This window comes from Cupressus sempervirens, chromosome 6 (genome assembly GCF_028749045.1).
Source record: "Cupressus sempervirens isolate cs-2001-9-10 chromosome 6, ASM2874904v1, whole genome shotgun sequence".
NCBI classification, from domain to species: domain Eukaryota; kingdom Viridiplantae; phylum Streptophyta; class Pinopsida; order Cupressales; family Cupressaceae; genus Cupressus; species Cupressus sempervirens.
Window position 1 is genome coordinate 426,753,004 of NC_143123.1, and position 27,763 is coordinate 426,780,766.

Sequence of the window (27,763 nt, forward strand, 5' to 3'; positions counted from 1 at the left end):
GGTGGATTTATTGCTGGATAATTGTAAAATTGTTGCATGCGATTGTCGTTTAAAATTTGTGTGATACATCTGAGGAATTTTGGAACAACATCTAGTTGGTGATATTAAACCAGTTTTATACACATTTATCTGCCAGTCAAGCTAGGGATTTTTTTTTTTAATTCATAACAAATAAAATGACAATGATAATAGATAACTTGTTCAAACAAGGCCCACCCAAGAATGGTGAGGTCAAAGAGTGCAACTCACATGTTTTAAAATTTGGCAAAGGTCATTTGATTTAATGGCAAAGTCCATGGTGAAGACTTCTAAATGGTGGTGAATTTAAACCTTCTAGAATACTAAAAGAAAAAAAACATTTGTTCTAAATTTCAAAAGTCTAGTTTCACCCAAACAAAAAAAAGAACATAAGGAAAAAAAATTTGAAACATACATTCCTAACTTCAGATTGCTTATATTGATCTAACGAGTATAAGATCCAAAAAATATGCAATCAGACTATAAATCTCATACTAATTGCAAACAGATTCTACAATATCTATCAACAAATAATTTTAGTTTTGAGGAATGATCTTGTCAGACACCCGCGAGACAAATGTCCATGCACGATCGGGAGTCATTCCTGCCTATGCATTAAACACTAGTTGCATAATACATGACTTTTGACCAGCACTACGGCCTTAGGCTGCTGGCAAATCTGGTTGACATTAAGTACATTGCAATCTATTTAAGAGTAAAGATTCTGATATATCCATAACCAGTTGAAACAATTATAAATAGACAAAATGCAGATTTTTCTTGTCGATAATTGGAAACCACATGATTTGAACTGAGACTTTGGAAACACTCCTTGTATACAGATATTTACATTTGCCCATGCCTTCACCTGGACTAGATATAATGATGCTATAAAACCTCCCGAGGATAAAACATCAGATTAATCTGTAAAACAAGTCAGTCCATCATTGAAACATATTCTCATTGATACCAAAAGTAGCCAAGTCCACTCGGAGATCACTAAATTAAAGATTCAAAATGTACTTTCAAGTGTTGAAATAGATACAAAAGTTGGAATATCTTAGAAATACATTATTCGTTATTTGCAGAAGAAGAATTCCACAATTTGCAGAAGATAACTCATCGTGGTCTATTGAAAAGCAGAGATACTGATACCTGTGTAACTGCTTGCATCAATTACAAATAGATAAAATGTGGATTTTTCTTGTCACTAAACGGAAATCACATGATATGAACTTTGACTGGGAAACACTCCTTTACATATATTTACATTTGCCCACACCTTCACCTGTACAGATATAATGGTGCCACCAAATCTGCTTTGGATAAAATATTACATTGAATCTGTGAAACAAGTCAGTTCATCATTGAAACATATTCTTATTGATGCAAAATGTAGCCAGGTCCACCCGTAGATCACTAAACTTAAGATTCCAAACATACTTTTGAGCATTGCCATAAACTCAAAAGTTGGAAATACCTCAGAAATACATCATGGATATTTGTGAAAGAAGAATCCCACAACTTGCATTGGGTATGAATTTCCTAATATACAAGAGGTAAAGAATATCATGGTTCAAAATTCAAATATCTAGTTGTGTTTCAACATGTATTATACAAGTTACTTGCGAAAACGTAATGGACTGATGGTGATACCATGCAATAAGTCCAATTACTGATACAATAATCTCCTCTCATAGAGTGGACCTGAGATGCAAAATGATAATAGATAATAGACATAGTTAACAATGTTACTTTGAAAAACAAAGAAAAGAAAAACAAGAAGGATTGTTTGATCTCAATTTGGCATTGCTTGGAACATTATGTTCACCTTTATTTATTTCTCTTATAAAGTCTTCATTTTCATCCTCCTTGTTATGTATCCTTACCAATCCATTACGACTTCCAATTTTCTCAAGCTTTTCTGTCACTTTCCATCCAGGAAGAAATGAAGCCAATGTATTCCCATTGCAATGCTGTTCGGGTTCTGAATCACTAATATCTTTCAAGTTTAAACTAGCTGACTGGGATTCAGAGTTCATAATGGGGCTCATGGCTTGAACCTGAGATTCTTCCTTGGGAGCATGTGTTTTCACAAAAGCAATGGCACCATCTAAGACTTTTAGTGCTTTCTGTATTTCAGGATCAATATGACTGATATTCACCTCTATTTGGGGTTGTTCAATGTTGTTTATTTCTGGAAATAACTTCCCCTGTTGAGGGGTTGGAGATGTCTCATGATGGTCTCTTTCTCTTCCTCTAGAGTGAACTAACTCTATCGTTGATGTGGAAGCTTCCTCTAATGTTGTTATATCAAGTAAGCCTGTGGACACAGCTTTGCCTTTTGTTTCCCATTCTTTAATTTGCTCACCATTTAGAACCTCATCAGTGGAAATGCTATTGGACTTCATTAATTCTTTGATTGTAGAGGAATCATCTCCTCGTTTGGTTTCCTTATTAGACTGTAATCCCTCTCGTATGCGAACATACATAGGTCCATACTCAAGGATATTTCGAAAGATTTCTTCCCCACTGCTTGCTGCAAGAACACTCTGACATTTCCAAAATTTATGTCCATGTAAGTATAAGATATAGTAAAAATTAGACGCTCTCAAGAAGGCTATAATATATATAAACTTCCTTTAACAATATTTTATGCACACACAAATCCATCTTGTAAATGAGGTATTCCATCCAAGAAGAAGCAAATCATATAGAACTCGTGATTTCTTAATGGTTATCATCTTTTAACAATATTCAATTTTTCTGAAGAGTTAATGCACCGTGATTTTTAATATTGTGATTTTTTGACATTTTTTGAAACAACATTTCTAACCCTTATTTTGAGAAAAAAGCTTGCATATAGAAAAGATTGACATTTTAAAGATTAGATATTTGTATGAATGTTACAATGAATGTATTTAGAAAATATGGAGAATTGTTGAATGTCAAGATTTCAAAGTTTATATCTACATATGTTACCATTTCAGCTTATGTTAGGAATGAGCTCATTTAGACTAATTGTTGAATCTCTATATTATTTCATGTTAATGTGTTGCTACATGATGTGATATAAGATGCAAAGTATCCCTTTTCCAATCATTTGCACTAATGTTAGAAAACCTTCCCAGAATGTCAAAGACTCCACAAGTCTAGAGATGAAGGTCTATGTGGTCTCGAAAGGCTTAAATTTGGGCTTATTATTGGAGGCCTCCTGCAAGTGAAATTGTAATCTCTTTTTATTAGACGTTGACAAATAATTAAACAATCAAAATTAATGTCATAAATAATAAATTCAAAGAAAACTAAATTTAATTATTTAAAACTATTCTTAAAAACCTAATTTGTGTCACTAAACACTAGAGACCAAAAAGGTAGTTTAAAGGCCATGTTCTGGCAGAATAAAAGATTAAAAAGGAAAATAAAAGGATTTCCTCTCAAACAAAGTTATAAAAGAAGTTGAGGAGAGGACAAGGGTTCATTTGAATGGCATATAAATTATGTTTTTGAGATTTGTGTCTATGGCCAAAGTCCTATTGGCTGGATGAAATCCCCACTGGTTTCTCAATAGACAAAACTCCAGAAGGCTGAAGCTGAAGATGAAAACAACAATCTGATTCCAATAGAGCAGTTCCATATAAGGATTGAGAGTGGGCTGAAAATTTTGAAATGGCAACAAAAAAGTAATAATCCTGACTGATTATAGCTAAAACAAATGCCAAGTTTTTCTACCATTTAGTTCAATAATCTATCTCAGCATCACTCACCTCATAATCATCAACATGTGTGCTATCATCAAAACACACATAAACAACTCCATGCATATTGCTAAACTCCTCAATAGATGGCTCAACTGACATGAAGTAGTTGTAAATATGATTGTATCATTGCATGCTCCTACTTCCACCATCACTGCATTGCCATCAACTACATGACCTTGGGAACGCATGCCAACAACTGCATCATCCGACTCAACCTGACATGAATTCCCATCACACTCCGCATTCACTGTGTCCAACTCACGTGGTGTCTCATAAGAAGTGTCCTGCACATCTATAGCCACCATTGCATCATCACATTTCTTCCTACAAAAAAGTGATATCACACTCTACTCAAATCTTGGATTTGAAATCATTTGGGTCATTTGTTTGTGATTTTGATTTAACTCATTCACTAGCGCATCCAACTATTTCACAATGCCCTGTATCTTAGATTATCCATCCCTTGGTGGAGAAGTACGCCCTTTGCGAGTATAATATCTACCCGGAATGAATCTCCTATCACCATCCATGTCACTGAATGCTAATAACAGAATCACTTTAACAATCTCAGAAGTAAGCACCAATCAAAATAATAACTGAGCCCAATTCCTGCTGGCTGGCAGGAAACCGCTCTAATACCACTGTAATAACCCTGACTGTTTATAGCTAAAACAAATGCCATGTTCTTCTACCATGTAGTTCACTAATCTAATGCATGACATTTTGTCAAACAATTCGTAAGCAAACTCTGAACTTCAAAGGTTCATTCTGCAAATGGCATTACAACTTATCCTAAGATAAAGTCACCTCTTAAATACCTATGATCAGTCTGGTTATTAAAGTAATGAACAAAAGTCCACTTCAATTCAGACTTAGCAAAAGATTTAATGAATCTCCCCTCACGGAAATATAACTAAAATCTTATTTGAGTCCAGTCAAATTCAATACATTCAGCAATTTATTTAAGAAATATTGTGCTGCATAATTACAAGTGTTCACAAATGAAATGAACCTGGTGAATTCCTTACTCATTTGCAGCAATGAATGAACTGCAATGTGCATGAAATTGTAGCCTTGGAAACCTAATCTGCAGCCTTAAAACACTAACCACAGGGCTGAACAACTGGTAGGCAGCCCAACTATTAAATGGCAGTGGAACTGGGCAATAATTAGCACAAAAAGTGCAGCACTAAACCCAGATTCAGCTCCCTAGTCCTCACATCAATGCCAGAAATAAATCGCAGGTGGTAAAGAATGATCACTATGCCTCTTGGTTAACACATAGAGCTTGAAAATTGCTATGGCAATTCTGGAAACTACCAAAGGCTGCTACAACAATGAATGGCTGCTTGTAAGAAACCCACATGAGCTTCAGATACGAAACGCAGGTATGCTGGAAACTCGCAAACTCTTTCACAGATCAGTCAAACCCCAATCTCTCCATAGCTACAGCAAGAATAGTAGGAGAGGAAGGCAAATTGTTATACAACAACAACAATTTGCAATAACACTTTAGAGCAATTCTCAGAATTCAGAAACCCTTATATCACAGCAAGGGAACAAACTTCAGAACCTCAAAAAGCCACAAAGGCAACAAAAGAAAATAAATATTCAAGCGTTGCTTTTTCCCTCATCACAAAAAGCGCATATTATTAATCTCCAATGCCCTTTAGTTTCCAAAATGTAACTTCACTTACGAAGCATCTCTAACACAACTTTATAACATTTTAGACTTGACTTAGGCATATAATTAATTAAATAAATGGCCCCTTCTCATGATGACTCAACCCTCAACTTAAGTGAAATTATAAAGTTAAATTATAACTTTATAATAAGTCATTTAATGATTTGGCCACTAAAAATATAATACCTCCCAAAATACCTATTATTTAAATGTCATCTGAAATAGGTGTCACATGTATAGTTTCTCCGTGTGACCAAAAGCATTTTCCAAAAATAGAAAGGGTCCATCTCAATCAACACCCGACTTACCACAAATAGTAGTACACAAAACTAAGCCCAAACGAAGTCCAATTTGAGCCAAACAAAGACCAACTTGTAACTTACTGAATTGTGGAGAAGATAAGACACTCCCAAGCCAAGCCACTGCCTGAAAAGATCCTCTATCCACAATAATTAGCCTACAAGAATCAAAATAATAGGCTAATACCTCAAACCTTGATGTTAGCAAAAATGGGGACATTACAAAAAACCCTTGTTTCGTTGTGAGTGATTCCATTCAAAGATCATTTCCATTGCTAAATGTAATCAGTTTGAAGATTGTTACATTGCATGTTTATCTAGGTGTTTATTTGTTGGTTAAGGATATTTGATTTTATATAGACCACCACCTATGAGACATAATTACTGTTTATTAGTCATGATATATTTGAGTGAGATTTTACAAGGGTTGCACCTATTGCAAACCATATTCAACTACTCGATCAAAGTGGGATATAGACACTACATGGGCACGAGATTGTGAGTTATCTATACAACAACATACTAATATAAACTTTGACCTTACTAACAGTTGTAAGAAGTAGTAGAGAGGTGCAAAATAAGCATCAACCATTTTTTAGGGGCTGTAAAATCTGGTATGGCTTGTATTTCAATCATATAGTAGACTTTTTCACTGTTACCAAAGGATTAATTTTGAGAGACATCTGTGATGCTTGAATAACATTTTTGAAGATTCAAAGGATCCGCATCATATGCATTTATGATGCACCTTCTAGCACAGAGGGCTGTGTTGGTATTTTTCCTTGGTGACTGGTGCTTGAATTCATATTACAGTCCATTGTGTATGCTCCTCGTGGTGTGCTGTTGGTGTTTGTTTTCGAGTGTTCGCATGTGTACTGTGCGGAGCTGTTTTGGCATGATGAGTGAGTTGTCTGCTCACTTGTCTTTTGAAAGCTTTATTGATCAGTTGTACACATGGGGAACATATGGGTTCCTCTTTCAATGAATATGCCAGGTGTATGTTGTTATGCTCATCCATTATATACTCAAGGAAACCTTGATTCATTGAGAAGGCGTATGCAGTCATAAATTGTATGTCAGTTTAAGTGGCAACTATGATTCCATGCACTAGGTGGCAGTGACAAATCACTTCTATACAAAGAATATGACATGGAAATTCCATATCAGGTGCCTATATGTTTCTTGCAGGAACAAATCATTTCTGCCATATATCATTATTAAACCGTTTATCTATGCTCGGTGTATTCTCTTTGAAGCCTTCGCATCAGAGGGTGACCAGCAAGCAACAATGATACTTTGTCATAGTATATTTGGCATCTTTGCACAAACATTTTTGTAAGGGGATCGACAGCTGTAAAACCAAACACTTTGATTCCAGAATCTGCAGTCTGTAGTAGATATTCAAGTGAAGAAAACAATGTTTTTTAAAGAACCAGATTTATCATTGCATGGGTGTGCGTTTTTAGTTACTAAAAATGGCAGACACAATTGATTTTTTTTCAAAAAAAACAGCAAAAGAAAGGGATTTGGTGCGATTAGAGCTGTAACAAATAGTAGATCAATAAAAAAATTTTAACTGTTTTTATGGAGTCTTGAAATCAATTTTTTAACATACAGTGAGATTGTTATATATTGAGATTAAAAAGAACAGTTTTAGTCATCCTGGTTGTGTATGGAGAAATGAGGTGCTGTATTGGGGAGACACCCTGTGAAAGGATGTGCCTCCTATGTTGGAGATACCTCCGTTCACGGCAATGCCTCCCTCATTATTAGAGTGACCACTTCCTTAGAACTCAAGCTAATATATGTGGTAATCCACAGTCGGTCAAACCAAACGATTTCATTAATTATTATTTCATTAATATAATGACACAAATATGTATAAATTATATATATATATATATATATATATATATATATATATATATATATATATATATATATATATATACACCATAGTTTCAAGAATTGCCTTAAAATCGCCAAAATTGCCGGTTTGGCGATTCGATTCATGCATGGGGATTTATTTGGAGCCGGTGAATCGAATCACCGATTTTTCGTCATGAATGGCATGAATCGCCAATTCATGCAAAAAATTGGCCTGATGAATTGGCCGCACAGGCAGCCAAAAGTGAAGACATTTTTTAATAAAAACACTTTTTTTTTAATATATTTTTTGTCTTTCCTCTTTGTTTTAACCCTAAAGGACCTTCTAATTGTTTAACATGAGTAGAAGAGAGGAAAAGTGAGAGAGAAGAATAGGAATGAAAAACCACAGATTTGCAACCATTAAGAAGGAAGAGCACCAAAGCGATCAAAAATCCATTTGGGGAGGCCATAAGATTGCAGTGGGAGCATTAAGAAGTCAATAGCAACACTCAACTCATTTGCAAGAGGTAAGTGTTGATTTTTTTTGCATGTTAGTGTATTATGCATTTTTTGTTAAATTTTTTTAGTTTTCATTTGCAAATCTTGAATGTTTTTTAGTTTTATTAAATTGCAAAGTTGGTTTTGTTGTTTTATGACTTTTGCTTATTAGTTTCAAACTTTGAGGTTTTAATTGTTTTTTCTTATTGCAGCAGCCTTAACTCTCATTTTTCACAATGAGTAAAATAGATGAATGTTGGAAATATAGCGAAGACTTTCCTGGAAGAACCGAAATTCAAACGAAATGTATGTTTTGTAAAGAAATAAATTTTGGTGGTATTTATAAATTCAAATACCACATTGCTGCTATACCTGGACATGATATTACAATTTGCACTCAACAAACTATTGAGGCAAAATGCACTTGTTTAATGGCATTAAAAAAATATGAATAAGAGAAATTGAATAAGAAAAGGCAACTTGAAGGGTTAAGGCTATTGGCTCCCATGCTCTTGTAGTCGCATCTGCATCCATAGGTTGTGTTGGAGAGGATTCTTTTAGACCTCCTTTTTGTCTTAGTTCTAGTGCTCATGCTAGTGATATTGCTAGTCGCTCTTATACTTAGATTGAGTCCAACCTATTACAGCCTATAGTGTGGAAGAACAAATTGGATAGTTACTTTGTGCCCAACACTACTCCTGGATCACAACCCACGCTTCAACGCATGGATTCGAAGGAGATTCATGATGCTACCAGAAATAAATTTGTAAATTTTGGTACTTTTGCAACATTCCATTTGTTGCAGCCAGGTAATTGATTCTTTTTTATTTGTTTTCTTTAAGGTTAAAGTAAAATTTTAATTTTATCTACTTGTTTTATGATTCATTGATTTATCATAGATTTGCTTTACAAGCTTACATAATGATTTTTCATCTAAATTTCTAATCATAATCTATTTGTGATAGGGCTCCTTATTGGTAAAACATGATAGATGCAGTTGCTTTTTGTGGTCCAGGGTTTTAAAGCCCCAACTAAGGCTGAGTTGAGTGGATACCTCTTAGATGAAATGGTAGAGGATATGAAGGTTGAGTTTGAGGACCACCGAAAGGAGTGGATCCAAAAGGGTTACACCATCATGACTGATGGTTGGATGGATAGGAGGAATAAAACACTCAATTTTCTTGTTTCCTGTGGAGGTGATTGATCATTCTACTTTCTTACATACATTGTGAATTGGGAATCGTGATTGGATATTTCAAATTTTGATTTGTTGATTGCTAATTTGTTGATTTGTTGATGATCCATGATAATTCATTGTTTTGTAGGATATACCATGATCCTCAAATCCATTGATGCGTCCACTCATATAAAAAATGCCACATACTTATGAGGGGTTATTGAGGGAGTCATAGCAGAGGTGGGGGAGCAACAGGTGGTGCAGGTGGTGACAGATAATGCAGCAAGTTATGTTGTTACAAGTAAACTATTAACTTTTCAAGTTTTGAAAATAAATTGATTTTAATTTTGAACTTTTTCTAATTCTAAGTTTCCTAAGTTCTAACATGTTTGAATTTCTGATTAACTTAAAATTGTAAGTTTTGTTGTTAATTCTCCCATGAGAGAGGACCTGCAGTTGGAGGCCATTTGGTCGAATAGCGAAGTAGTCAAGGTACCGGCATCAGCAGGGGTGGAGGATCAGATTGCAGCAGCAGTAGCAAAGAAAGTAGATGGAGGGGTGCAGGTGACAAACCCTCTACCACTAGTGGAAGAGAAGGATAAGGATGTTCGTTCATGCCTTGCTGACATTACAGAGCGAAGCAAGTCCCTGGCAGATTTGGTGCTTACAGAGAGAAGGCGGCAGAGGTTGGACAGGAAACTCGGAAGACGACGGAGAAGGCTCGGGAGGAGATGGCTGACCGACTTGCCACTCAACAGATTGCATGGGAAGCAGAGCAGACAGCCCTGTTAGCACAACTTGAGGAAAGTGCACGAGGGAAGCAGGAGGCAGAACAACAACTAGCAGCAGCGGAACTGCATTTGGCAGCAACACTTCAGGAGGAGGACTCAGTGAAGAAGGCTCATGATCAGAAAGAAGCTGAGTGCCAAGAGGTTACATTGATGCTAAAAGAAGTAGTGGAGAACTCTCAGATCAAAGCTGATTTGAAGGTTCGGATGGAACAAGTGTATCAGCTTCGACACAGCCTTCTGGTTCATGACGTCTATATTGTTTTATGTATAAATGTAATTAGTTGTTTTGAGTTTTGTTTGTTGTTGTCCGAAGACGATTTTTCTTTTTGGAGGGATGATGTCGTCGATAAATATTGTGTAGCTAACAGGGTGTGTCAAGATGTATGTCGTCGGTATATGCCCCTTCGGGAAGGTTCTTGTTATGTAGCTGACATGTTGTATGTGGCCGATGGACCCCTTTGGGAAGGTTCTTCGGAAAGTATTTATACACCCTCCAGGATCATTGTAATCATCATCATAAGCATAATGTAGTGTCTTCGGCATATGTGAATAATACAAGGAGTTTTGTTGTTCTTATCTATTGTCTATATTCATTAATTTCTTTACCCCAGTACGGTAAACATTGCTCATTCTTGATTTCTCTATCTTCTCTGTGTTTGCAAACCTATTTTCAAAATTCAATTGAATTTGAAGCCCTTGTATGTGATTTTATTGTGCTTCATTTGGAAAACCTCCGTATATGATTGAGAATTTGAAACCCTTGTGATTCTATTGATTTTCATTTCTAAATTGTCTATAAACAAATGAAGATCGAAACCCTTGTTGAGAAGAATTGATTTTCCGTTATTGTATTGTCTATGATTTAGATTAAAACCCTTGTAAGCGAACTATCGTTCTTCGATTGAGAAAAATTTGTATATGAATTAAGAATTAGAAATCTGTGTTTTGTAAAGTTTTTAGCAAGTTTCTATTTTCCGAAAGTTTCCATTTCAGGAAAGTTTCCATTTTTTGAAGGTTTCCATTTCGGGAAAGTTTCTGTTTTTCGCAAGTTTCCATTTCAGAAAAGCTCTTGGTTTTAGCAGGTTTCCATTTCGGGAAAGTTTTTGATTTTAGCAAGTTTCCATTTCGGGAAAGTTTTCGATTTTTGCAGGTTTCCATTTCAGAAAAGTTCCAAGTTTTAGCAGGTTTCCATTTCAGGAAAGTTTCCGGTTTTAGCAAGTTTCCATTTTGAGAAAGTTTCCATTTTTAGCAAGTTTCCATTTTTAGTGGGTTTCGATTTCGGGAAAGTTTCCATTTTTAGCAGGTTTCCATTTCGGGAAAAAAAAAATTTAGCAGGTTTTTATTTTGGGAAAGTTTCCATTTTTTAGCAAGTTTCCATTTTGGGAAAGTTTTCATTTGTAGCAAGTTTCTATTTCGAGAAAGTTTCCATTTTTAGCAGGTTTCCTTTCTGGAAAGTTTTTCCGAAGTTTAATAAATTTAAAATTATTATGGTAATAATTGATAATATTATTATTAATAATTTTAATAAGTATTGTTAAAAATTTTCATTTAATTATTTGAAAATTTGATTTATTACTTTATTATTTAAATATAATTCTAAAGTAAATTGAAAATCAAAGAAATTAATTAGGAGAATTAATGTTTTCTTTTATAAACTTGGATGTGTTTATATGGTTTAGATATATGAAAATGATTTGTAATACTAGGCAAATTTTATTATTTGAAAACCTTAGTAATTATAATACTTTGAAAAAACAAAAACGTGAACCCTGATTGAGATTGAAAACTCTATAAACAATAATACTTGGAAAAGAAAACTGAAACCCTGGTTGTTATTAAATCTTATGTTTTGATAACAAATTGAACTATGAAACAATGTTTAAACAACTTTACATGAATTGTTGAATCATCCGGGATTCTAGTGAACTCGGAAACCTTAGTGAATCTGGCAGCTAGAAAAATGGAAATTGAAACCCTGATTGAGATCAAAAACACTATCAACTGTAATACTTTAAAATGGAAAACTGTAACCCTGTTTGTTTATTGAATCTTGTGTTTTGAAAACGAAAAATGGAAACTTGAAAACCTATAGTGAAAATTGAATGTTTACGTTTTCAAACCTAATGAATTATAAAATTCACTTTTGTATGTACTTTACATGACGTGTGATTTACTAGTGTTGGGGTTTTGAGGTTGACTTAGCTTTGACCAGTCAGGATGTTTACCAAAGGTTTGGGGGTTTGTTCTGTGATGTCATGATGATGTTTTGTATACGATCTTTTACACCCAACCATGGTAATGTGTCATGTGTGTGCTACGATGTGTCTTTCCTGATATAACCTTGAGTCTTCAATCAGTTATTCTTGATTGTTTCCCAATTGCTTGTATAGGACTGAGGTGATTAAATGATTTGTTTTTGGTGATGTCATATTATGACATGGATTTGGTTTATGTGTACTTGATTTTGGATCAGTCCTATTAGGATGATCGTATTGGTGGAATCTATGATTATGATAAGTAATATTTCAGTACTTTTGAGTTGCCTGTTTAAGAACTGATGTGTGGTTTATAGTCATTTGAGATTTTTTGTTTTTGCTAAGCTTAGGGTAGGTTATCTATATGTCATGTTGGGAAGTGGCTTGCAATGGAAGCTGAGGCCCTAAAGAGGTTGGTGGGTAACCCATTGTAGGTTATTTTAATAAGTAATAACATTTCATTAAATGGGTTTAAAATGAATTAATAAGATATTGGTATCACAGAAAATCACTAGAGGGTCTAGAGTATTAAAAGACTACCAGGGTAACCTTAGAGCTGACTTGTTAGTATGCCTTGTCTGTACGAAAGGATACTGATGCCGCATAGAGACACTAGGGCATTCGGAGTCTGTAGTGACTGCCTAGGTAACCTTAGAGTTGGCTCATGCGATGACACTTGCCCACTTGCATAGTAGATATCCTACGTGTATGTGTTGCCTCTGGGATTAGTTGATACTTGTGTCTTGGTACCCTTTGAGATAGTTTTCTTTTAGGTGATTCCTTAAACCTAGATGTTAGTTTTGACTTTTGAGTTTGTTGTCCTGTTTGGGACTTGAGACTATCTCCTTAGCGCAGTGGGAGTGGGCCATTTAGGCTCTACGAGGTCGGGTGGTAGAGCATTTTCTTATACCATTGAGATCCGATCGTTGGATGTCATTGCTTGATGTGTTTTTGTAGATGCTCCTTTCTATCCGATCTTGTATTTCTATGATGGATGATTATACCTATTGTATTGCATTTTAATTCATTGATCGTAAGAGATGTATATTATTTTATGATGTATATTCTTTCAACCTTTCATACCCTATGACCTGTACAGTGGATGATTGTGCATTCTATTTATTGCCAATTGGCATCTTATATAATTGTATATTATTTAGATGGATTTGTACTTGTAGTTATTCTTTAATATGGATGTGTTATATATTGGATTTAGTATTAATTAAAACTTAAATGTGATTCAATGTCATGGGACCCTTAAGCACTGTAATCTGTTTTATGGTATGTGTTTATGTGAATGTTAATGCTTCCGCTATATTATATCTGTTGTTGTTACGTTATTATCTTTCAAAAAAAAAAGAATTGTTTGGCAAACTTAGAGAAACTTTAGGTTAATTTCTTTTGGGATCCCTAGTGGGGCATTACAACACAGGTGGCAGGGAGTTAGCTCGTCCAAGCATCACGAGGTTTGCCTCGAATTTCATCACACCAGAGTCCTTGTTGACATCAAGGGACGATTTAAGGAGTATGTTTGTTGGGCAGGAGTGGATTACATCTTCCTATGCTATGACCACTGCAGAGGTAGATGTGGTGAATTGCATCTTTGATGATGATGGTTTTTGGAAACCTACTAAAGAAATCCTTAAGGTAAAATACTTACAATTTAACATTTAGTATTTTACTATTTAGTATTTAGTATTTATTATTTAATTGTTTAATGACTTAGTTTTATTATTTTATATTTAAGTTTTGACTCAAATTATTTTTTTTACATTATATGCAGGTTACTAAGCCCCTTGTATCTCTCCTACGAATTGTTGATGGGGAGAACCCTCTATGGGCTACATATATGAGGGCATGGATAGAGCCAAGGAGACCATTAGAGCCCAATATACATGAGTGCAAGAGAAGTATGCCCCTATTTGGGAGATCATTGATAGGAGATGGCAGAATCAGCTCCACCGACCCATCCATGTAGCAACTTACTATCTGAATCCAGCATTTCATTTCTGTCCTAACTTCAAGGCGGCTGAGGGGGTTCTCATCGACCTATATACAATGATCCAGAGGTTGAGTAGTGATAAGGATAGCACAACTGCAACCATTGAGCTAGACAAATTCAATAATAAAGAAAGGCCAATTTTCTCTTGCAAGATGGCCATAGATACTCGGACAACAATACAGCCAAGTAAAAATAATATATTCATGAATTTTAAGTTTATGGCTTATAAGTTGCACATTTTAATTTTTGATTATGTAATTTTAAAGTAAATGAGACTAATTGTTTTTGTTTTCCCTTATTTCAAATAGATGGTGGCAAATATTTGGACCACAACCCCAAAACTTCAAAAAATGTATTCTGAGTCAGCCAAGCAGCGCTTCTGGATGTGAGCGCAGTTGGTCCATGTTCGAGCACATCCACTCGAAGAGAATAAATAGGTTGACTGTGCAGAGGTTGAATGAACTTGTCTTTGTTCATTAAAACCTTCATCTTAAGATCAAACAGATTTTGTGCGCTGACTCCTCTCCAATAAATTTGGAGGAGATTGATCCAAAATCAAAGTGGCTGAGGTTGTGGATCCAATCTTCACTGAGGAAGACCATGAGTGGGTTGACCAAGTGGATAGAGAGGCTAAGGCTGTGGCCATGGCAGACGAGGCAGCTAAAGTACATTCAGGCACTAGTAGACACATGTGCACGCACAAACACAGGCCGTAGTGATGTTGTCGTGAGGCCATCTTGCATGCAGGGGCTATGGCTTAGTAGTCCTCTAGGACCTACCTTACACGACTTTCTAGAAGGTAGACTGGATACTCAGAGGTTGAGACTAAGGCTACAGCCGAGCTTGAGGATGATGATAAAGATGATGATGAGGATGATGGTGAGGCTTGAACTAGAACCTTGTTTTTTCATTTTGTTTACAGATATTGATAGACATACGTTTCATGGATCTTCATCTTAGATTCTTACATACATTTATGATTTGATGCATTGTTCAAAATAGCATCGATAGTTCAAAATAGCATCGATAAGTGGCCGATAAATCAACTTCTCGCAAGAAGTTTGGAGTGCCAAGAAAATACAAGTTTTCGTGCCAAAAACTCAGCCGAGAAGTTGGTGATATATTTTCAAGAAGTTGGTGATATATCACCAAGAAGTGGCATACCTCTCTTGAGAAGTTGAAAAATCCTCACCAGCAGCCCAATGAGATACCATTTAGTGACCCATTTAAAAATTTGCAGCCTTTGGAGGAGAGGAGAAGCATTTGGTGGAGAGAAATAGTCATTGGAAGCCTTGTAGATTTATTGCAATTGGATTTGAAGTGGATTCAAAGAGATTTTTGAAGAAAATATCGATTCAAAAGAGGGTGATTTTGCATCGAGATTGGATGACATTCAGAAGGAGGGCAATGAGAGTAAGGACACTTGGGACATTGAGAGTGAGGATATAGAAGATGAGGAGTCATTGCTAGTGCCAAAACCAGCTACATCTAGGATGGTTATTCAGACACAACTACAACCACAGCCACAGTGGACTGCTAGGGCTGGACCACTTCCCACTCCCATAGTTTTTACTAGAGCTACTAGGAAGGGGAAGAGGAAGATGTAGACTAATTTTATATTGTACTTGACATTTGTATTTGTTTATCTTTTTACAATGACAATTTTCTATTTTTAGTTTGCTTCATACTTCAAAGTCTTTAAGTATGGCTGTCAGTCATCGACATTACACATGAGGATGAGATTTTGTTATGTATTACATTTATATAATATCTAGATCAGCTTATTGGGTTTGTTTACCTATTTATTGACTCATTAGATGCATCTCCTTATTGAATTTGGCAAAAAAATGCATTTTAAATTAAATTTAAGTCATTTTTTAAATTCCCAATATTTTCCCGAGAAGTTACCGATCTATCTCCAATATTTGCCAAGAAAAAAATTTTTTGCCTCGTAGATAAGTGGCAGAGAACGAAATTTTGAACTATGATTTGATGTCTTATTGATCTTCATCTTACATACATTCTATGACTTGAATCATTATGATCCTATGATTTCTATTTACTTCAACTACAACCTACAATTTGCATTTTACGTCTAACATAGTTACGTATGTGATGGATTTATCATTTATGTTCCATGTTTATGTATGTTAACTTTTATTTGATGATGTTATAGTGTGTTTAAGTTATATTCAATAAAGGGTATGTGAAATAAGTTTTAAATTGTTATAATCTCTAAATTTCAAGGGTTTTTTAAATTTGCCGATTCGATTCTGATTCATGGCCAATTTGCGTTTCGATTCGGCCTTGCCGATTCTGATCTGATTCCAATTGTCGTTACTTTGATATATACACACACACACAATAGTATTGACTCATAGGACCTTTCTGTCTGCTACTACAACAGCATTCGCAAGCATGCATGTTGGTTTTGAAAAAGGCAGCTACAGTCTTTACCAAGTCTCTGTCGTGAATGCAAAATACAGAATTTGTTGAAAGAGTGAAAGAAATAGTCATTTGCAAATAGATATATGAGCAGAATAAAGAGTACTTACTGTTGTATACATGGTGCAGCTGGTTTGAGTCAAACAATCGAAAGTCTGTATACAGTGATTGTGTTGTGAGTTTTGCCATCTCTAGGTAAAACAAGAGCTAAAACTGGTGATTGATTCTTGTTCTTGTGTCTAATATACTGGGTGTGTACCTCTTGACGTTGTAGCCTCTGGAAGTCAAGGTTGGAGCCTGTGTTGTGCATTGGTGTGTAAAAGAGTTGCAGCTCTTCATTGTACTGGATTGTGCCCTTTTGGAGATTAGTGATACCATAGTTTATTACCCTGTGTGGTTTTCCACAAGATAACATTGATGTCCTTGTTTTGCTGTGTGAGATCTCTGTTGTTACTTGGGTTACCTTTTTTTTTAAAGCTTTAAGATACTGATTCACCCCCTCCTCCTCTTGGTATTTTCGTTGTTAAGACTGTGATGGGTTTAAGGGGATGGCATCAATTTCAGGTGACAACCAGAGTATAAAACTAGCGTTTCGTAACATTTTAATGATTCTGCTTTTATCCTTCATTGGTTTAATGGTCGCTACTTGCACTTGCATTGTTTTTAAATTCACTAGTTGTAAAGCACACAGCTGGGTGTAAACAGATAGTGGCACCCCCACGTTTCTCTGGATTTGCGTCCATTCCTATCAATAGTTTTACTGCCTGTAGGGTGAGGTGAGATAATTTAGAGAAGGAATCATAGCAGATTTAAGCTTGTTCGAACTTAGTCAAGCATAAATTTGTATCTTCATTGTTCAACTTCTTAAGACATCAAAGAGTAAGTCATGCCAAGCCTATTTTGTGTAGGTGTCACCCAAAAATAGCAATCTGCAAACCAAACAACCTCCACAATACAAAGATGCTATTTCACCAATGACCAAATAATGAAATTGAGATATAAAACAATGTACAAACACCTCATATAAACAACAAAGGTGTGATGAGGTATGAACTACCAACCTACAACAAATATTAAATGCACTAACGTAATATTAAATGCTAAGTGACTAAAATCTAATAATGAGATATGGCTGCATTATAAGAAAATCTAGAATGCCACCTAGGGCTAAGTAAACTTAAGCCATGTGAATAGGAAAAAACCACATTCACATCAACACTCCCCTTAAGTGCAACTTAGGGAGATGAAATATTAGTCAAAAAATGCAAGATGGATGCTAACAACAAGACCAGGTTAGGTAATTGTGCATAAATGCAATGCAAGCTGTCACAAACAAAGAAAAGGAGAAAAACCTAGTTGGGGAAAACTCCTCTTGAAAAAAGTGAAACCAATAAACGATTGAAAGAAAAAGTGGAGGACTCGTCAACACCTCCAAGGACAAACATTGAACACAACAAAATATAGTGGGGAGATGCCAAATTTTTTGTGAAGATGTCAGCAACTTGCTGCTCCGTAGGCAAATACTCCAAACTAAGAACACCATCTTGAATGAGTTGTTGAATGAGGTGGACATGAATCTCAATTTTCTTGGTATGCTATGCTTCACTAGGTTGTGATAAATGCAAATATAACTCTGATTGTCACACCAAAGAGTAGTCAGATGATCAAAAGGAAAGCCAAACTCAACCATCAATTGCCGAAGCCAAAGAACTTCCTAGCTAGCCAAGATTGCACTTTGATGCTTAGCCTCAGACACTGATAATGAAATAGCATTTTTCTTCTTGCAAGAGCATGCAGTGGGACCATAAGTAGAGATTTGATCATCTTTATCACTAACGTAGTTGGGGTCAATGAAGCCCACAACTAGAGAAGCTTCTGATGTGTAATAAATGTCAAATTGTGTGCTGCCTTGAATGTATTGTAAGATATGTCTGGCTGCCTTCCACTAACTCTCATGAGGATTTTGAGAGAAACGGGAGACAAGACCAACTGCAAAGAAATATCAAGATGACTAAGTATCAAGTATAAAAGGTCACAAACCAACTACCAATAAAAAGTAGAATCAACTGACAGGGTGGTGCAACTTGTAGATAACACAATGCCTTACTGAAAAGGAGTGAGGGCAACTCGTAATCAACCATCCCAAATCTCTGAAGCAAATCAACAGCATATCTTTGCTGCAAGATAGAAATACCTGAAAAAGATTAATGAACCCGAAGACCAAGGAAGTAATGCAAAGGACCAAGGTCAATCATATCAAAATGCTCCATGAAAGCTCTCTGATTATTACAGATTATGGAATAACTCCCTATGAAAATGAAATCATCCATATAGAGCATAAGAAATAAAGGGGAGACAAGGCCAACTGCAAAGTAAATATCAAGATGACTATGTGTCAAGTATAATGGTTGCAAACAAACTACCAAAACAAAGTAGAATCCACTGATGGAGTGGTGCAATTGGTAGACAAAACAACAGCTGACTGCAAAGGAGTAAGAGAAACTTGCAATCAACCATCCCAAATCTTTGAAGACAATTAAGAGCATACTTTTCTACAAGATAGAAATACCTACAGAAGGCTAATGAACCTAAAGACCAAGTAAGTAATGCAAAGAACCAAGGTCAGTCATATTAAAATGCTCCATCAAAGCTCTCTAATTATCCCAAAATATGGAAGAACTCCTCGTGAGAATCAATTCATCCACATAGAGCACAAGAATGAGGATATTCCTTCCATGCCTCTGAAATTAATATAAACAGTCAGATTAAAGTGATATCTAGTGAATCTAGAACTAACAAGAAAAAGATTCAATGTTCTCATACCAAGTCCTAGGGGTTTGTTTGAGACTATACAAGGAACATCGAAGCCTACAAATGAGTGAAGCATCCTGGACAAAACTTGGTGGCTGTTTTATATAGGTATGCTCCTATATATCACCATGCAATAAAAAGCTCTTCACAACCCATCTTATACAATAACCAACCCCGAGTGTAGAAAATAGGAGAAAAGGTCTAGAATATTCAACACCCTCAACTTGACAAAACACCTTAGCAACGAGACAATCCTTGTACTTGTCAATAGAATCATCAACTACAAACTTGGTGTGATACACCCACTTGCACCAAACCAACTTTCTTCCCTAAGGAAGAGAAACAAGATCCCAAGTATGATTCTTTGTCAAAGACAAATACTCCTTATCCATAGCATTGTCCCACATTGGAACACCTAAAGAATCTAAGAACTTCAGAGGATCAATAGAAATTACATGACTCAATACATTGTCTCCTGGAATCTAGGAATGAGTACAATGAGTAGCTGTGGGATTACCAACAAGTGAGCCCAACAAGGTTGAGTGAGTTCTAGTGGAGGAGGTTGAGATACCTCATTGCTATATTAGGACAATCAATTGAAGAAACATCATCCTCATCCTCGAGAAGCTAAACATCCTCAGGAGAAGGTAGGTGACAAAGAATCTATTTGAGTAAAGGGCTCATCAAAATGACATAACAATGAAAGTGAACCTAATGTTTAAAAGAATCAAACAAGAAATAGCCTTTCACATCCTTGTCGTCGGTAGAAATTGTGTATCAACCGACGGACCCCTTCGGGAAGGTTCTTGTTATGTAGCGACATGTTGTATGTGGCCAACAGACCCCTTCGGGAAGGTTCTTCGAAAAGTATTTATACACCCTCTTGGGTCATTGTAAAGCATTAGATATCATCAAGCATAATGTAATATTTTGGCATATGTGAATAAAGGAAGAAGTTCTGCTATTTCCATCTATTGTCCCTGTGCATCAATCAATTAATCCCAAATGTTTACCGCATAGATCAACGAAGGTCAACAAACTCTCTGTGAGCTTCCTAACATTCTCCACGCAGTTGTTCACCAATATGGGAAAGTTTTCACTACACAGGGCCATCTCAATGCCAGAGATCAAGCCTTGCAAACCTGCATCTCTGTCACTCCTAACTGGCTTGTGTCTGAGAAACATGCTTTTTGTGAGCAAATCCTCACCATTAGTGACCTTAAAGAAGTCATCCTTTCCATGGTAGATGACAAGGCTCTTGGGTGTGATGGGGTTTTGTGTGAGTTTTACAAAAACTTTTGGGAATCCATTGGTCGTGATCTGCATGAAAAATATCTTGAAGCTTTTAATTCTAAACCTCCAGGCAATATTATCAATGAAGGAAACATTAAATTCATACCTAAGGTCAGAGACCCTAAAGATATCTGCAACTGGAGACCTATCACTCTTGTGAATGTATCCTTTAAAATCATTGCCAAGGCGCTATCCCTTAAAATTCGCCATCTTTTGTCATTGATTGTGTGCCTTGAACAGACCAGCTTCATCAAATCTAGGTATATTATGGACAATATCATTGCTCGTTGGGAAGGAATGGAGTGGGCTCGTTAGTCTAAATAATGAGCCATCTTTTTCAAAAATGATTTTGCCAAAGCTTATGATCACAATGAATGGCCTTTCATTCTTGTGATGCTGAAAGCCCTTGGGCTTGGTCATATTTTCCTTCAATCGATTCAAATGCTATTTGGAGATGCTTATTCTTGCATCACCATTAATGGCAAACAATCTGCAACATTTGGGATGTTCTGATTCATCCGCCACAATTGTCCTCTAGCCTCGGTGCTCTATGTGCTTTTTGTTGAAGGCCTTGGGTATTTTCTCACCAAGGATATATTCTCTGGTCTGGTCCATAGCATCTCTTTACTTGAATCTCCTACCCGACTAGTCAATGGGCACTTTGCTCATAACTCCTTCCTCACAGTCATTGAGGATAAGGAAAATATTGCCAATGCCTTGCAATGTCTGGACATAATCTGCCTAGCTTTAGGCTTGACTATTCAATGACACAAAATGCTCTAATACAAGCAATCTTTTCTTCTGGCTCCTTGGCTTGCTCAGTAGGAATGGAAATGGATTCACCATGGTGAGTTATTCCACTTTTTGGGCATTTTGTTTTCTTTCTTGGCTTCCCCTATCAAGCTTTGGAATGTTGTGCTCCCCAAAATTGAGAAGAAGCTTGAATACTGGATTACTTAGCCTCTTTCTCTAACTAGTAAATTCTAGATTTGTTCTAAAGTTTTAGCAACCACTCATGTGTAACACTCTTCTTGTTGGGCCCCCTCTAAAGCTTCCCATCTAAAGTTGGAGCGTGTCTTGAGGGACCTTCTTTGGATGACAAATGTCGAACATCATGGCTTCACAAAGTTGCCTAGAAGTATTCTTGTCTTCCCAAAGAGTCTGGAGGCCTTGGCCTCCTGTTCGCCCAAAAGTAGGGTATAGCTTTATGTGCTAAATGGGTCATCTGTGCTCTGACTGGCAATGAAGCTTGGAAGATTTTCCTCAGGATTTCCAGTCAACAAACCGGCTTGGAAAGATTGGTTTTCAAAACCTTCTCGTTACTCCTGAACCTGTGCAAATGAAGGGCACTTTTGTTGTGAAAAGTATTGTGAAAGCCTGGGAAGCTCTCCACCCATGGCTTCATTGGACTGAAGATCATTTCAAGGATGGCCTTTCTGTGAACCAACAAAACATTTGGTGATCCGCCTTGTTTACCATTGAAGGAATCCAGTTGGCTAAGGTTCAAGGTGTCAGTGCTCAATGTTTTTTCAAACATGGCATCCAAAATCCTAAAGACTTCTTCTCCAGAGCCACCGTGAGTCTCTACGCATGGGAGGACATACAAGTCCACCTTTGGCTTAGCTATCTAGATCGACAGACTTTTAATCTTCTAGTTTCTATGATACCTCCTCATATGCTTCATAAACTAGGGGTTCAGTTGGTGAAACCATGATGTAAGGATTGGAAGTGGTACCTTGCCACTCCTATGACCAGCTACAAACCCAAGATGGGTTATCTCTGGTCGGTTCCTCACTTTGCCTATGGTTGACGTGCTCAATCAACGTTGGCATTTACAGTCTTCTCAAAAAAACTGGAGACTTAGATTCAACGCTATCGGGAATGCCATCACTGAGCTAAAGATTGCACACATTGCCTGGTGTGTTCTTTTCTAGGATTTTCCCCTAGGCCCTCAGCTAAAGCATTTGGGGGTCCTAGATCCTAGGTGCCCTTTTTGTGGTCACCCTAAAACGTTCCTTCACATTTTCCTTTTTTGTTAAAGAGCTCAGTAGTATTGGCTCTAGATTCATGAGTTCTTCAAACCTTTTAGGCCCGAGCCTTTTTCTTGGCCTATGATTCTATTGGGAGATTCTCCCAGAATTCCCTTACAAGTATTCTCAGATATGGCATGCTTTCAGGATGGAGATCTTATTCACACTTTGGAAAGATAGGAACACTCATAGCTTTCTTGATATTAATGTTTCCATGTACAGTAAGGCTTGTATATGTAACAATGTCATGATGCAGATTCAAGTACAAACTTACAAGGTTGCGCTAGAGGTGACCCACCTTCAACAGTTGCTTAACCATTTGGGCAATGTGCCTTGTACAGTTGTTTGAGTTCCACCGGATTCTGTTTTTGCGAACCACAATCTACCTGCCAGCGGGGTTGCAGTTCCTTTGCTCGTCGTTCCCAGACGCCACATTCCTAGACTCCCCACCGCTCTCCTAGCAGTGGTCTTGATGGCTAGTGTCATCACTCGGCCTCTTCGTGGCAGGGTTCTAGCTAGTCCCCAGTTTCTCCTGTTGTTTTTGGTTGGCGGTCCTCCAGTGGGCATCCAAAGTGGTTGTTCCCCCGCTTGGATCTGGTAATCCCACCTCCCAGGGTAGAGGGAGAGAAAGATAAAGATAAGGATGTTGCCCCTAATAACGGGTGGGCTTGCCCTAAGCTACCCACACACCCTGTTGATGTATGGGGTTCTAATGATCACCATAATCCTCCTCACTCGGTTGGCACTACTCTGGTCGCCTAAGGGCAGTTTATCTTTTTTTTTTTATGAGTAGTTTATAGCTTTCTGGCCTTGGGCTGTGTGACCTCTCATGGGGTGATCTTTGTATCCCCTAACCCTTTTTGTGAATATGTAACTTTAATATTATAATTAATAGAAAAGGACTATTCATCAAAAAAAAATCAATTAATAATTATTAATTATAAATATTAATATTTAGTAATTAAAATTTCCTAATGTTAATAATTTATAATTTGTATTTGTTATTAACTTTTGTTAATTAAATCAATTTTATCATTGGATGTTTTCTTTAATAATTGATTTTTCATTAGATTAATGAATTTGGAGTCGAGATTTAATTTTGTGATGATAATTTAAATAAAAGATGCTTTATTTTTATATGCACACTATTATGGCCAAACTGAACTTTGGAAAACAACTGGAGTAACCTATTTGGCTAAACACTTATTTTTTATAATTGATTGTTTGTGGAATCATCTGGTGTTTTATTTTATGATGGTTATTGGGGAAATTTAGTTGGCCATTTAAGACCATGCACTAGAGGTCGGGAGCATGGCTTATTGTCATTGTTAATGTATGCCATGATGTATTATGTGTTTTTTATCATAGAACCCAACCTTAATGTGAAGCTCATATTATGTGATTATTTGAGGATTCTTTCATGATGCTTCGATTCAAGGAGCAGTGATGAGTTCCAGTTCTCTGTTATGGAACCAAATGTGATTATTGTGATTTTATGAGATTATGAGCTTACGGTAGGTTATCTATGTGGATAGGGGGAGGTGGCTTGCAAGAAGGTTAGAGCTCTAAAGAGGATGTTGGGGTAACTTATTGTAAGTTAATAAGTGATAACATAAACACTATATGGGGTTAAAATGAATTAATAAGATTTAAGTGTTCCTCGCCCATGCCTTGAGCACTAGTACAAGCTACAATGGGAGTGGAAGAAGATGCTAGATTTAAGTCTTGCATGGATAGTTTATTTGTCTACACGAGAGGTTATTGATACCGCATAGAGTCACTAGGGGGAGGGCTCCAAAGAGACTACCAAAGTAACCTTAGAGTTGGCTCGTGTGATGAAACTTCCCCATATGCATATTAGGTTTCCTACGTGTGTTGGTTGCCTTTGAGATTAGTTGTATATTGCTTTGTTGTACATGTAGTACCTATGTGATAGAGATCTATTAAGATTCCCTTGCCTAGATCCTTTGTTGCGATTTGTGTTATTATCCAAGTGGGACTTGACGTTACTTCCTCAACACAATGGGAGTGGGTCATTTAGATACCACGTGGTCGAGTGGTAGTAATTCTATTACCATTGAGATCCCCACGGACTTGCACGAGTGCTACATATTCCATTGTTGCAATTGTACTAGTCATATCTTTGGGAGACTTGCTCTTATCCTCAATTGATGTATCTATGTATTTATGTATGTTGTATCTTGAGGTTCCTATGGGACGATGTATTGTATCACGTTGTATTTGGATTATCACTACATACTCTATGACATGTGTTGTGGATGTTATATTGTTGGATATACCTTGGGGTATCATTTATACTTTTTGGATTCATTTATGGGATATGTATATGGTATATCTGGGACATTGCATTTATATTTAAAATCTAATTAAAAAAACTTACACATGTGATTCTACGTTATGGAACCTTGGAGAAATAGAATCTATATTTTTGCTTTATGTCTATGTGATGCATACTTATTATATTGCCTTTATATTTATTTTTTTATTAGTAAGAGGCAAAAGCCAATATTAATTATTGTGTTGTGATTAATTATTATTATTATTTATTAAGCTCGAGTAGATTCGAACCCAAGACCTCTCAATTAAGAGGCTCATAATTTACCATTGTGTTGTAGGCTCTTGCCTATATTGTTTTTATATTGTTATCTTGATGTCGCATAAACTTTTAAGAAAAAAATGTTTAGTAACCATAGTAACACATTAGATTGATTTCTCTGGAGTTACCTAGTGAGCGTAGCAAAAAGTGGGGTGCACATGCATATATCTATATGTATACCAATTTATTTTATTAAGATTTATAGCCATAATTTATTAGCAAAAGCTACTATAGTGTAACCATAAAGTACCCCTCATCTATGCACATAGACACAATAAGCCTTATTATTTTCCCTACTTACAAATACTACATTTTGCCATCATGATAAATCTCTACCAAAGACAAAGATATAAATTCTCATACATAAATTAGTTAAACACATGCCTGTCATACTTATTTTAACTCTCATAAATCCATTATTACCAAAAGAGAAGACAAAAAAAATTCATTTCATTGAGAAAAAAATCTAATTGCATTCTAGGAACCAAGGGAGAATAGGAAAAAGACCTTTTGATAAAGCTTATAACCATGCCCAATAAGTTGTCTTGATATAAAATTAATAAGTGATGGTGGCATAAAATCCAGCTTGATGTCTAAATTTATTATAGTCCTGCATGCATACATAAGACAGAAATGAAGAACTTGAAATATTAAAAAATAATAAAGTCAAAAAAAAAATTTGTACAAATTTGAATAAAAAGATATTTTTTTCAAATATTAATATTATTTTGAAAAAGGATGAGCAAAATTAAATAGGGTCCCTAAATCTAAAGCAATGTTTCAAGACGTTTGAATTGAGGCGACTAGGAATTATGGATCCCTTCTAACTGAAATTAATAATACATTCCTAACTTTAATTCCAAAGAAAACTAGACATATGGATCCAGGAGATTCTAGACCCATAGCCTTATGTAATACAATATACAAAATACTTTCAAAAGCACTAGCCAACAAACTTAAAAAGTACTACGAAAGCTCATTTCAAAGGAACAAACAAGTTTTGTTCCTAATAGCTCAATTCTTGACGGTAATATCATAATCCAAGAATTAATTCATTCTGTTCAAATTAATAAGGAATCTTGTATGCTAATAAAGCTATATATCCAAAAAGCCTATGATAAAGTGGATTGGAGATTCTTATGTAAAACAGTTGAAGCTTTTGGATTCTCTTAACAATGGGACAACTTAATATATAACCTCATTTCGACACCAAAAATTTTCCTTCTCATAAATGGCACCCCCAAAGGTTTTTTTAGCATTCTAAAGGTAATAGACAAGGGGGTCCTATATCGCCTTTTCTCTTCATTATTATGGCAGAAACTTTTGGTAGAGCTATAATAAAGGTTCAAACTAAAAGAAAAATTAGAGAAATCATAGTAGCCGAGGAGGTTCCTAAAATAGCACATCAACAATTTGGAGATGATACAATTCTACCGGAAGAAAGCACTTTGGAAGAAGCTCAAAATTTTAAGCAAATAATAAATAATTATATGGAAACATCTGGTCAAAAAGTAAATGCTAACAAATCAGAGATTTTCTTTATTAATAACAAAGAGGAGGTGGAGAGAAATTTGCAGAATAATAGAATTCAGAAAAGGAACTTTCCATGCAACTACTTTGGTATTCAACTTGAAAAAGGCATTAGAGAAAGTTAAGCTTGAGATTCTATTTTAGAAAAATTGGATTAAAAAATGGGAAGTTGGGAAGGGAAATGGTTAACTAAAACCGGTAGAATGACTATGATGAAAGCAGTATTATCGGTCATCCCCACATATCATATCTCATGTCTTCCCCTACCCAAAGATGTAAAAATAAAATTAGATTCAAAACTTTAAAACTTCTTCTGGCAAGGAATTGAAGATAAGAAAAAACAAGGTTTGATAAAATGGGAAAAAATATGTAGACTAGTAGATTTTGGAGGCCTAGGCATAAAAAATTTGAGGTGGCAAAATGAGGTGCTAGGAGCAAAACTTATTTGGAGAATGTTTAATGAACATAATAGTAAATGGGCCAAAATTTTATATCATAAATATTTAAACAATAATAATCCCCTATCTTTGTTTAGAACTAAAAATCCTCCAAAAGGTTCAAGAATTTGAAACTTTATGTTGAACTGCCACCCATTAATAGCTAATAACTTGGGATATTGATTTAGGGAAGGATGCTTTGTTTTGGGAAGATTCATGGGATGGGCTCCCATCTCCAGATAGTAT

General features: G+C 35.9%; 1 protein-coding gene across 3 annotated transcripts in view; it reads right to left on the reverse strand.

Annotated features, from left to right (window-relative positions):
- Nucleotides 1-1,335: 1,335 nt before the first annotated feature.
- The window catches only part of LOC149552870 (uncharacterized), a 211,737-nt gene continuing 185,309 nt past the window's right edge, over nucleotides 1,336-27,763 (reverse strand). For 2 of the 3 annotated variants that reach the window (XM_089788401.1, XM_089788400.1), the window contains exons 9-10: nucleotides 26,058-26,160; nucleotides 1,336-2,570 (exon numbers count right to left, since the gene is read on the reverse strand). In XM_089788401.1, the coding sequence (XP_089644527.1) occupies nucleotides 1,770-2,570; nucleotides 26,058-26,160 (904 nt within the window). In that variant the 3' untranslated portion in view covers nucleotides 1,336-1,769. The remainder of the gene's footprint in view (nucleotides 2,571-26,057; nucleotides 26,161-27,763) is intronic. The other variant, XM_089788402.1, reaches the window with a different exon arrangement.